This window comes from Pseudorasbora parva, chromosome 11, assembly GCF_024679245.1.
Source record: "Pseudorasbora parva isolate DD20220531a chromosome 11, ASM2467924v1, whole genome shotgun sequence".
Taxonomy (NCBI): domain Eukaryota; kingdom Metazoa; phylum Chordata; class Actinopteri; order Cypriniformes; family Gobionidae; genus Pseudorasbora; species Pseudorasbora parva.
Genome location: NC_090182.1, coordinates 7,369,278 through 7,383,083, shown reverse-complemented (window position 1 = coordinate 7,383,083; position 13,806 = coordinate 7,369,278). Strand labels below are relative to the sequence as shown.

At 36.6% G+C, this 13,806-nt stretch overlaps 1 protein-coding gene across 2 annotated transcripts in view; it reads right to left on the bottom strand.

Moving 5' to 3' along the window:
* The window catches only part of il1rapl2 (interleukin 1 receptor accessory protein-like 2), a 382,065-nt gene that overhangs the window by 36,346 nt on the left and 331,913 nt on the right, over positions 1 to 13,806 (bottom strand). For both annotated transcript variants that reach the window (XM_067456899.1, XM_067456900.1), the window contains one exon: positions 3,115 to 3,189. In XM_067456899.1, the coding sequence (XP_067313000.1) occupies positions 3,115 to 3,189 (75 nt within the window). The remainder of the gene's footprint in view (positions 1 to 3,114; positions 3,190 to 13,806) is intronic.

Sequence of the window (13,806 nt, the reverse complement as noted above, 5' to 3'; positions counted from 1 at the left end):
CACTCTTAAAGTACTGATATGTACCTTTTAAGGTTCTAATATGTACCATTTAGGGGTGAGTAAGGTACAAAGATGTTCACTTTTGTACCTAAGGGTCCCGCCCCTACACTTTTTTTTGAGAGTGTATACATTTGGTCTCCAAAGGCATTTTTTCCCCCTGGGGAAATGGTTATATTTTCAATTATTATAATAATTTGTTATTCATTTTCATGGATCACAAGATGTTATAGATCATAACAATATCATATTTTCTGTAAAGGGTCTTAAATAGTTTAAAAAAAATATTTATTGTATTATCAAAATATATAATTTTCTTTTTCTTTTGGTAATATTTCATTTATTTTATTTATAAAACCCCTAAATAGTAATTAAACTAATTATACAGCATTACATTGTTTAAAAATAACTTACTAAGGGCCCTATTTTAACGATCTGAAACGCAAGTGTCAAAGCGCGAAGCTCAAGTAACTTTGTGGGCGGGTCTCGGCGCTGTTGCTATTTTCCCGGCGGGATAAATGGCTCTTGCGCCCGGCGCAAATCTAAAATGGGTTGGTCTGAAGTAGCTTCATTATTCATAGGTGTGGTTTGGGCGTAACGTGAATAAACCAATCAGAGCGTCATCCAACATTCCCTTTAAAAGCAGGTGCGCAAGTTCCATTATGGGTTGCTATTATTATGGCGTATTTACCAGGCGCACGCCAGGAGCGGTTCACAGCCGAGGAGACGGATGCTCTTGTAAGAGCAGTGAAAGACAGAGGAGTTGTGTTGTATGGGGATGGGAGAAACCCACCCAAAATAGCGTCGGTTTAACAGGTGTCGGTTAAACAGTTTTTTCAGTTTTTCAGTCGATTTTTTTTCCTGGTTCTTGACGGACAAACCAATTTGTCAGATGTCCTTGTATACATATATGTCTTGCCACTACTGGGCAAACAGGTCTGATCCTTAATTACTACAATTAGCCTGAATAATTTGTAAGCTAGATTTTTGCCTATTTTTTCACATCTTCGTGGCACACCACAATGATTTCCGTCATCTCATGTGTTAATATTTTTTAAGTGTAACAATTTATGATTTGCAAAAATAACTGTTGCATCTGTGTAGATTACATGAGCAAAGTGTATGCGCGTTGTGCACGCTATACATTATGGTCAAGCATGCGCCCTTAAAATAGCATAATGAACAACGCACAACGCGCCACTGACTTTAGACTAGGTTTTTTCTGGTCAGTGGCTCAACTGTTTAATGGAACAGCAAAATAGCACCAGGGATTGTTTGCGCCGGAACACGCCTCCTTTTTTGCGCTTTTTAGCGCAAGTTCATTCACTAGTTTAGCGACGTGCTTCTGTGTAGGGAAAAGCGTGCTTTGCGCGTGTGCAAAATAGGAATGACACATGCGTTGGTGTACAAAGTCAATTGCAAGATAGGGCCCTAAATGTGTCCATAAATCTTGTCAAATCTGTTACTGTACCAAACTTTGCCTTTAAATTGGTGGAATGATCTCCCTCAACTAATGTAAGATACAGGAAGTGATGCCACTTTCCATCACTGATAATATCTGTGGATCTGTTACCCTAACACACACTGAAAGGAGTGTGTGCTCTCTCTGAGAAAATAATTCAATCTAAGAGTTCTTACATAAAAAGTTGTTTTGTAAAACGTCAAAATTTTTACCAATATCAAAGGAAAGCCGAATGTATCACTGATCACACAGTGGGTTGTTTAAATGTCTTTTAATCATGATTTAAAAAAAACAACAACATTTAAAACATGTTTTGTCCCACATCTCAAGAATCAGTGATCTCCAATTGTAGAATCACTTTTATTTTGGTCGGGCAGTGTGAATGCAAACCTAAAAATCTGGCAATGTTTTATTCCTTTCAAAACTGCTTGTTATGCTGCTTTTATTCACTCTATAGTGATCCCACACAAAGAGAGGAAATATTGCTTGTTATTGTAATCATTAAAATGAATAAAATGCATATTTCAGCACCAGACACCATTTCCTCTTGCACAATAATTACATTGCACCATTTGTGGCATCCTCTCCTAATCATCCATTTGCTAAGCATTGCTAAACATGTAGGTTAAATGAACCTGCAGAAGCTATTCATCAAACTATGCTTATATATCTGAAGGAAGTCTTGTAAAACTGTGGAAACCTTTGAAGTCCAAGTACATCACATCTACTCATATATGCTCTACTTTTTTACATTCTTTATTTTTTTTGAGTGTTTTAATGCAAGCCATAGTGACTTGTAGGTCAATTATATGAAAGAAATTTGCTATATGCTATAGACTTAATAATTGGATACTTCATCCTCCGGTTCCGCAAACAAGGCTTAAGCTTAAGCTAGTCCTGGACTAAAATGCATGTTAGAGCTGTTTTAAATAAAATAAACGTGCACTGGCATATCTTACAATATGTAAATGCCATTGTTTTGTCTCCAGATGCACACCAGTAATGTTTTTTTCCCTCTAGGACACGTTTATCAAAGTTACCTAATTGAACTAAGGCATAATCCTGGCTTAGTCAAAGCTCTGTCTGTGGAACCAGGGCAATAATACTTAGAGTAGCATTTACATCCCAGTGCAGGATAACATAAGTGCCCTTAAAAGGTTGGTCCATCAATGGATGGCCACAATATATGTAAATCAATAAACAAAGTGCTGGTTCTGATAAAGAGCCTGTGGCTGGAATGAGGCATCCGAAAAGAAGGATGTCAAATGATTTGCTTGTGATTATATGTCTGAGCTACTACAGTATCTGCTGACTGTTGTAGTATTAGAGCTGTGCACATGCTATTTATAAATAAGGGGGATGGATATTCTCATTCTAGAGAGTATTTTAATGGCAAAAACAAGTGTGTGCGTCCCCGCAGAAAACAATGTTATCAAACATTTTTGGCTCGTTTTTCTGGAAAAGAAAGACTTATGTTAGTTAGCAGAGACTGATCAAATGCCACAAACCACTCATTTTGATTTTATGGGATCATTCGGTCAAGGTCATTATCATACATGACTGCAAATATCTTTTTAAAAAGAAAAAGGACATCTGATGTGTGCATGTGGATGTGTGTTTTCGTGTTGTCTGTGAGATTGTGAAGGTGGACTCACCGAGTTGGACGTCTATAGCAGTAGCGTGTCTCTCTGATGGGAACAAGACTTTTGGTGGTCTGGTTGTAAGAAGTGCTGCAAAAAAAATAAGCACACATTAGCAATAAGGCACTGAATAAATTATTTATCTAAAAAAAAGAAAACTACATCCTCGTTGCTGTCTAGCCCATCTAAAAGACATTTATACATTTGGCAGATGCTTTCTCCAAATAAATTTAGGGCTCTACACTTAGGGCCCTGTTTTAATGATCTGAGCACCTGGTTTGAAGCGCATGGCACAGATGCACTTAGAATTACGAATCCACTTTTGCAAGTTTAACGATGGAAAAAATGTTCGGTGGATCAGACGCATGATCTAAAAGGATTGCACCTCATCTCTTAATGAATCATGGGTGTGTTTTGGGCATAATGTGCAATAAACCAATCAGAGTCTCATCTCCCATTCCTTTAAAAGCATGTAGGCATTTTTTTATCTTTCATGTACAAATTGTAATCCTTTAATTTTTAATATTTGGCATCCCTGTGTAACGTGCTCTTAACACCAAAATACTGCACTATTGACTTTAGAGCAGGTTTTTGTTGGTCAATCGCGTTGTTGTTTTTAGTTTACACTCTAAAAAATTCTGAGTAAAAAACAACCAAATATTGATGCTGGATGTGAAAATGATGAACTTCGTCGGGCTGAAACTAGCAAAAGTAGCAAAAAAAAAAAAAAAAGCTTGCATTGTGCAGAGTGTATGATACACTCTAAAATATGCTGGGTTAAAAACAACCCAAGTTGGGTTGAAAATGGACTAACCCAGCAATTGGGTTGTTTTAACCCAGTGATTGGGTTGTTTTAACCCAGCAATTGGGTTGTCTTAAGCAACATTTTACCCAACCGCTGGGTTAAAACAACCCAGTCGCGGGGTTAAAACAACTCAACCGTTGGGTTAAAACAACCCAATTGCTGGGTTAGTCCATTTTCAACCCAACTTGGGTTGTTTTTAACCCAACATATTTTAGAGTGTAGGGCCCATACAGTCATTGGGCAGGGTAAAGTTTTTGTAATTTTTGTGCAAGACTACACACTCATTTTAGGCATATACTGTATGCCTGTCATTACCCTCCCATAAAAAGTGAATAAGATGCAGTGTATGGTGGTAGTGTCTAGCTCTGCTCTAACCCAGATCCAACCTGACAGAACTGAAGAGGATCTGCAGGAGGAATGGCAGAAGATCCCCAAATCCAGGTGTGAAAAATTTGTTGCATCTTTCCAAAAAAGACTCATGGCTGTATTAGATCAAAAAGGTGCTTCTACTATACTGAGCAAAGGGTCTGAAAACTTAAGACCATCTGATATTTTAGTATTTCTTTTTTAATAAATCTGCAAAACATTTGGGAATTCTGTGTTTTTCTGTCAATATAGGGTGCTGTGCTTACATTAATGAGGAACAAAATGACCTTAAATGATTTTAGCAAATGGCTGCAATATAACAAAGAGTGAACATTTTAAGGGGGTCTGAATACTTTCCGTACCCACTGTATGTCTGTCGTTACCCTCCCATAAAAAGTGAATAAGATGTAGTGCATGGCGGTAGTGTCTAGCTCTGCACTAACCCAGATACAAAAGAGAGCTTTCACAGTGCATTCAAAGTACTGTGCAATGAAACGGAAGTAACAGCAAATCTTTTCTTCCATATTGTGAAGTACATCTGAGTGTAAGATTTTCGCAAAAGAAAGTCTGGTTGTGGACTGGTTGTTGAGATGCTGGTGTTGGAGGTTAAATTGCAGAAGCGTGTTGAAGAACACCTAATGATTGATCACATCACCTGAGAGAAGTCTGTCGCTTCACCATAAGATCTAATTATAATTTTCTGATGAAACATTACAAGTTTGGTAAAAATGTTTCAATGTAAACTTATTTTAATTTTATTCTGAGGTCTTGCAGTTTTAATCTCTGTGGGAATTGTTGCTGTTAGCACCATGATCTAGTCTACCAGATGACATACAGGACGTAAACTTATTTAAGACAAAACAAAATACAGCAAAACCTGAGAATCTGTATTAGACATGCACATGCTGCATGCAACATTATGCAGAATGCAAGTTAGTTGCATTGCTAACAGTAAATAAAAACTGATAGAAACTTTATTGCATTTATTGTTGAACACACAAACATTTTTTTTTAATGTTTCAATTCAGTAAACTAGTTTGCATGTGCATTTTAAATGTTATAACTCATCACCTTGTAATGAATGTCATTTCAGTTCTACTTTCTGAGCATGAATATGAATTATCATATTCAGTAAAATAAACTCAAACTCAAACTCAACTGACTGGCTTCTTTACTGTAGGATCGTCTATTCAGACCTTAGAACTTCACATGATTTACGAGCTACTACAACCTCCTAACTGAACTCCTTTCCACAAATTGATCATAGATATTAGGTGCAAACAATAAGTGCAACCACAAGTATTATCTCAGTATTCAAAGTGCAAATAGAGACCAATATTTCCTCAAGCATGATACAGAGCTAAGAGCTTTTTACAACTACACAGCCCAACATGCCTCAGAGAGTCCTTCTCAAACAGCGGTAACATGTTGAAATCGCGTTTAAATGTGTGTTCGGGTTGGTGCTGAATGTGAATTTTACAAGGTAAGACATTTGTCTGCCGCTTCTGTTGTACATTAAATCCGCCGCCACAGTCCTGTCAGTCTTCTCATCACGTGATCAGTGATCAGCACTCTGTACGACTCGAAAAGCTCGTGTTGGATGAGCTGATGGAATTGAAGCGACTGCTATCCACCTGAATTAAATTGTTTTTATTTATATAAAAATGACAAAAATGACAGTAGATGTGTAATGTAAACGTAGCGGTAGCATATTCTATCCTAACTTCACCTTCACACTCCGTCATAACAATATGGCACGAGACAGCTTTTCACCCCAACGAGAAATCTTGTCAAGTTAGCTCCCATTTTATTTTCTCTGTATATGCTACCTCTGGGTTCTATCTTTCGGAAACACAACATATCTTTTCATTGTTACGCGGATGACGTACAGATTTATTTTTCGGTTAAACAGTCAAACTGCAATACTTTCTGTAACTTATTAACCTGTTTTCAGGAGGTGTAAGACTGGTTGGCAGCAAATTTATTAAAACTGAACGCAGGGTTCGTACACCTTTTCAAAGGTCAAATTCAAGCACTTTTCAAGCACTTTCAAGGTCAATTTTAATGATTTTTCCAGCACCTAACACCGCTGTAAATTACATACCAATACATTGTCAAAATTATTATTAGTACACTTTATCATCACATTAAAAAGATAATAATACTATAAACAGCCAAAATCGTGTTTCGTAAAGCAGCAGGATCAGATATTTAACCAAATCAAGTTTTATTTCTTTTAAATGTATCACTGTCTAAGTAGATTTTGCTTACTATCTGACCTGCCTTTGGGGTAATTGTAAAAACAATTACCCTAAACAAAATCACTCGACGGGTTCACTTCACTTTCAATTCATTTATTGAACATTTTAAAAATGAAAACATTCGTCTTTGAGGTAGACAGTCAATCACATGTACCTCATTGACCTTTTCTATTTTTAATTAAAAAAATTTTGTGTGTGTATGTCTATTAAAAGTCTAGGCAATCAAGTATTTCTTCTGAAGAGATCACTTTATATGATCAGTAAAGAGCAGCAGGTGATATTTTGTCTTTTTGTAGTTTGAATAACTGCTGCCCCTTTAAGACCTGACGCGAGTGTGGAATCAAAACACTGTTCCTGTTACTCATTCTTCTGAATCGTTTACGGCTGTATTTAGGTTAATACACACCCAGATGAACAGTGTAACATTTTTTGTGTGTATTTGACCATTAATTAGCTGGGAAAAGGAGCTATTTTTTATTTTATTTACTTGTATGTCAGAGGTCGGCTTATAACGGTATGTGCCCACTTCAGATATGAGCGCAAAATCTGCAGGAATTTGTAGAATTATGTGTCTAATCCTGTGTGAAATTCAGACCGATCGAAAAATATATCAATATTTTGACAGCACTAAGTTACTTGCAGGGGCAAAGCCATCTTTTCAGAAGTGAGTGGGACAGAATTTTTTTTTTTTTTTTTTTTGGACCAATATAATTTATTGCATCTCTTGCTTTTAATTGGGCAAGATATCAAATACACTGCTGAACAATAACCACTAATTAATATCTATAATATTATTCTCCTATTTTTTGTGCCAATTTTATAATTGGTTTATATACTAGCCTACAAACACTTGTGCATTAACATTCCATATATTTTATGCAATGTAAAAATATATATATATATTCTAATGTAAACCAGCTGTTCTCTGTGTGAATATATAGTAAAGTGTAATTTATTCCTGTGATCAAAGCTGAATTTATCATCATTACTACAGTCTTCAGAGTCACATGATCCTTCACTAATCACTCTCAGATGAGGATCTGATGATCAACACACATTTATGATTATTATCAGTTGTGCTGCTCATGGTGATGCTTAATTTTTGTGGAAACCATCTAAACATTTGTGGTAAAATTAAAAAAAGAGAGAAATTAATACTTTTGTTGATCAGACATGCATTAAATTGATCACAAGTGATATTTTTAATATTACAAAAGATGATAATTTTTAATGAATGCAAATAACTGCTATCCTTTGAACTTTCTATTCATTAAAGAAACCTGAAAAATAACATGTAGGCTATCATGGTTTCCACAACATTTTTAAGCAGCACAACTGTTTTCAACACAGATAATAATCATAAATGTTTCTTGATTATTAAATCCTGATATGAGAATGATTAGTGAAGGATCATGTCACACTGAAGACTGGAGTAATGATAAATTCAGCTTTGATCACAGGAATAAATTACTATATATTCACATAGGAAAAAAGCTGTTTTAATTTGTAATAATATTTCAAAATATTACTGTTTGAACTATTTTTGATTACATAAATGCAGCCTTGGTGAGCAGAAGATACTAAACATTAAAAGCTGCATTATTCATATGATAGCCTATACTTTATTGTCATCAATAGCCTACATTGAGATGGCTTGAAAAACACACAAAGCATATATATTGTCGCAATCGTCTGATTGTCGTCGTCACGTTTCATCATCATAACGATTGTTTTCCTTCAGCTGCAGCTCCAGCGTGACTGGATATTACGAATCCACTTTTGGACTTTCCAAAAGTGGATGAGGAGGACTTTCCTCATATTTAGATGCGAATAAAATGACAGGTCATGCATAGATTATTTTTTGTCTCTGAATTTAAATCTTGATGTATTCACATTGGTTTCTATGTAAATACATTTGACCGTGACCTCAAGAAGCGCGCAATCAACCGAGATTAGAGAGAGCGGTTTTTAGCGTCCCTGTTAACTTGCCCGCCCCCGCGCAGGTAACGTCGGTTCGGATCCCGCTCGGAGCGGGTCGACTAGCATCGGTGAGACCCAGTAAAAGTGCGGGGGACGAAAATACATTTTATTAAAAGTGAGGGGGACACGTCCCCCGCGTAATCTACGCCCATGGTTACTTGTATGATCATCTGACACTATTTTTATGCACTGAGCTAATGTTTGTAGGTTTAAATTTGTGGCTACGTTCACTGCCTATTCCACAAATGAACATGCCATAACGGACATGCTAATCTTACATTATCACATTATACATATACTCTGTCACTAATGCGAATTCCTAGCTAGCAGTTAATAGCGCAAGTTAAACAAATAGGCGCTAATGTGTAGGCTACAGTAACGTTAAACTACTTTATCTTACTTGAAAGTCTATGACTTAGCCTACCTTTCATGTGACTCGAAAGAGCAGACTCGCCCATATAGTGAAAAGCTGCATGTATTTTTGCAAACTTTACAGGAGGTACTTCGTGGGGTTTGTGCCAGTTTGATCCAAAATTCGTATTTAGCATCTTTCAGCCAACGTTCAATGAAACGACAACATGGGGGCGGAGTCACACGGAAATAGACAGGCAGATCGCGAGCACAGCAGGTTTCATTTTAGGCTCTCCAACATTTTATTTCTACATTTAATAAACGAACTATTTAGTCAGATAGGTATTTGTTGTAAAAGAAATAGTTACAATTTCAAGCATTTTTAAGCACCTTATCCAAAATTCAAGCACTTTTCAAACCTTGAAAACACAACATCAAAATTCAAGCACTTTCAAGGATTTCAAGCACCCGTACGAACCCTGTGAACGAGGAGAAAACCGAAGTTATAGTTTTCGGTCCAAATTCTCACTTAATTTCAGAGGGATTAAAAGGGACTCCCTTGGCAGTTGCCATTTCTGACAAGGTTAAAAGCCTTGGCTTTATCTTAGACTCTGAGCTAAAAATGGATAAACAAATAAATTCGGTAGTTAAATCTAGTTTTTTTCATTTAAAGCTCTTAGCAAAGACCAAGCCTTTTCTGTCTCAGACAGATTTTGAGAGAGCTATTTCTGCGGTTGTTTTCTCCAGAATGGATTATTGTAGTTCACTGTATGCTGGGATTGAGAAAAAAGCTTTGGCACGCTTGCAAAATATACAAAATGCTGCAGTCAGATTGATTAAGTCAGCCAAGAAAATGGATCAAATTACACCTTTATTGAGATCATTAAATTGGCTACCAGTCGAGTATAGGGTGCACTACAAGATTATTGTTCTCGTTTATAAAGCACTACATAATTTGGCCCCACCATACCTTTCTGAGCTATTATCGTTATATATCCCGCCTAGGTCATTAAGATCGGAAAATCGAACTCTCCTTGTGATTTCAAGAACAAATTATAAACGTAAAGGTGATAGAGCGTTCTCTCGAATGGGTCCAAAACTGTGGAATGATCTTCCGAACTCAGTCAGATCAGCAACGTCTTTAGGTATGTTTAAATCATTGTTGAAAACCTATCTTTTAGATGTTGTTTGGGGATCAGTCTAGTGCGGCCTGGCCTGTTGCATGGAAGTGATCTAGTGTTGGTGTGTCTTGCTGTAACGTCATGTATTTGTGTTTTGTTTTATATTGTAGTGATTGTTTGTATGAAACTTTTTAACTTAGTGTTTTATCTTACTATTTGTGAAGCACCTTGGGCAACGCCTGTTGTATTATGTGTGCTATATAAATAAATAAAAGAAAGAAAGAAAGTTTTATTTTTTATTATTATTTGACATAAAACCTCCGCACATAGTAACCTAGATTACTGACTTACACTTGGCTGCTCTGTCCTCGCCCTGGGTGTGCTCTTTGAAACCAATCTTTCATTTGAAAGCCATGTTTCTAGCATCTGTAAAACGGCATTCTTCCATCTTAAAAATATATCTAAATTATGGCACATGCTTTCAATGCAAAATGTTGAACAGTTAATTCATGCGTTCATGAGCTCAGGGCTAGATTATTGTAACGCTCCACTGGGTGGTTGCCCTGCTTGCTTAATAAACAAACTCCAACTGGTCTAAAATGCAGCAGCTAGAGTTCTTACTAGAACCAGGGAGTATGATCATATTAGTCCAGTTCTGTCAACACTGCATTGGCTCCCTATTAAACAATCGCATACATTTTAAAATCTTGCTGATTATTTACAAAGCACTAAATGGTTTAGTTCCCAACACATTATAGTCCTTCACGTCTTACGGTCTCAACTCTGGCCAGTTGAAAAAGACTATTTTCATATTTAGCATCTAAACTCAGGAACAGTCATCCTAGAATTGTTTGGGAAGAAGACACTCTGTCAGTTTTAAATTAAAACACATCTCTTTACTATGGCATACACATAAGAACATTATTAGTTTCTAATATTCAAATCAGTTAAATGATTGTTAGGCTGCATAAACTAGGTCAACAGGAACCGGGAACACTTCCTATAACACCTGATGTACTCGTCACATCATTAGAGAATGGCATCTACGCTAATGCCATTCATACAGTCTCTCTGTTTATCCCAAGGTTTACTGTAGTCAGCTGGATCCGAGCCATATCCAGATCAGATGGTGGACCGGCGCCTAGACACGACCACAATGCATCCCTGAAGTGTCAGCAGAGATTGTGTCAACTAGACTCTCTTTTGTGACAGCCTCATCGACACGACAGCCAGTGGCACTGATCCTCAACAAACCAGTCTCCATACTGGTGTGATGACTCTGATCTCCGAACTAGATGGAAGTGGATAAATATTCTGAATGTTCTGATCCAGTCTGACTTCTGACCTGTAATGTTGCATGAATCATAATCATGCACTATTTGTTTGTTGCCCAGAGAAGAACTGGCACCCCGACTGCGCCTGATTTCTGCCAAGGTTTTTTTTCTCCATTCTGTTTGGGTTCCTTGCACTGTCGCCTTTGGCTTTTGGCTTGTTTAGTTGGGGACACTAAATATTCAACAATACTACTGATCTGCCCGCATTTACACCATTAAATGAGAACTGAACTTACCTGGAAGATGACATCACTGTTTTCTCCAGAGCGGCTGTAGAGCCGAAACAAACTTTGTTGCATTATTTTCCTGTTATCACTGTAAAGCTGCTTTGAAACTATCTGTATTGTAAAAAAACACTATATAAATAAAGGTGACTTGACTTGACAGGTAACATAGGCTCATCTGGGTAACTGTTACTGAAGTTAGTGCTTGTTAGGAACGTTTTTTCCTTGTGGAAGTTTTGCATTTTACGGATTGTAGCGTATCCCTTAAATATACATCTACAAACCCGATTCCAAAAAAGTTGGGACACTGTACAAATTGTGAATTAAAAAAGAATGGAATAATTTACAAATCTCATACACATTTATTCACAATAGTATATAGATAACATATCATATGCTGAAAGTGAGACATTTTGAAATGTCATGGGCAGCTTACACATCCGGAAAGGCACAATCAATGCTGAAAGATATATCCAAGCTCTACAACAACATATGCTCCCATCCAGATATCGTCTCTTTCATGGAGACCTTGAAATGTCCAACATGGCAATGCCAGACCACATACTGCATCAATTACAACATCATGGCTGCGTAGAAGAAGGATCAGGGTACTTAAATGGCCAGCCTGCAGCCCAGATCTTTCACCCATAGAAAACATTTGCCGCATCATAAAGAGGAAGATGCGACAAAGAAGACATAAGACAGTTGAGGAACTAGAAGCCTGCATTAGACAAGAATGGGACAAAATTCCTATTCCTAAACTTGAGCAACTTGGGGATGCCACACAGTGGTAAACGTGACCTTGTCCCAACTTTTTTGAGATGTGTTGATGCCATGAAATTTAAAATCAACTTATTTTCCCCTTAAAATTATACATTTTCTCAGTTTAAACATTTAATATGTCATCTATGTTGTATTCTGAATAAAATATTGAAATTTGAAACTTCCACATCATTGCATCCTGTTTTTATTCACAACTTGTACAGTGTCCCAACTTTTTTTGGAATCGTGTTTGTGGTTTGAACTTGCTGCTTGCTATTAACTGCTCTCTCCCATGCAAGTGGAGATTTTGTGTGTAATTATTTTGTGTCTAATTATTTGCTTATGTGGCAAGCAGCCATGTAATAAGAAGGATAATGTAAAACCCTGATCCTGATCACCCTGTCGGGGTTTATTCTGTGTTAACAACCGGCTGGATGCACATTAACCCTTACATAATATCTTTGTTTTTGCTAACTATTACAGCAATCTGGAATGTGACCATCTGTTGTGGTGTATAAAATGTCTGTTTGCCATTGCTGACACATATGGCATAAAAGGAATAATTACATAAGTAAGGAATAATTGACAAGTAACACCTTAGGTGTGTATGATCTGCTCCTCAGTCAGTTATTAATGCAGTAGAGAGAGGGGGGGGGGTATTTTTTTAAGTATTTTTTTTATACTTAAAAAAAATATATTTAATAAAAACAGCTCTTCAACTTCATAAAAAATAATTTTGTCCAAAGTCCAAAATCAACAACTCGCCTCATGATCACACTTGCAGTTTTTCCACATAACACATCTATATCGTATGTAAATTCTCTTTTTGTACTGGTAAGTATAATACTGCAGCACGAGTCCCTTGTTGTCCGTCCCCAAAAAGTTCACTATTGCCCTTTGTATATTACAGATCAGCACTATGACAATTTTGACATGCCACAAAATTGAAGCAGCCAAATTGTTTACAACCAGAGCTCTTCCTCTATATGGCAATTGTGGTAATAGCCATCTCCACTTCAACAGTTTTTTTTTTGCTTGTTCATTTTTTTTTTGTTGTAAAATCTTTATTCCATTGCAACCATCCAGGAAGTTGTGGGAAATGTTCGAAATTACCAACAATAAATTCTTCTCTTTTTGTCCAATTAACTTTAGCAGAGAAAGCCTTTTCATATAATGCACTAGTTTTTAATAAAATTGTAATGTGTTGTCATCCATTGATAAAACTGTAATGTCATCCGCACAGGCTGATAAAACAACCTTAGAATGACCATTAACATTAGGGATTACATTTCCTTTTAAATTCTTTCTCAATCTACATAATAAAGGTTCAAAAATTAGGCTATATAACTCATGCCTCCTGGAGCACTAAAACCATCACCATCACATACACATTAGAATAAAACAACCAAATATATGAAACTAAAAATCACCAAATCCATAAGTCTTTAACACCTTAAATAGATATTCATGATCTACACGATCAAATGCTTTTTCTTGATCTAA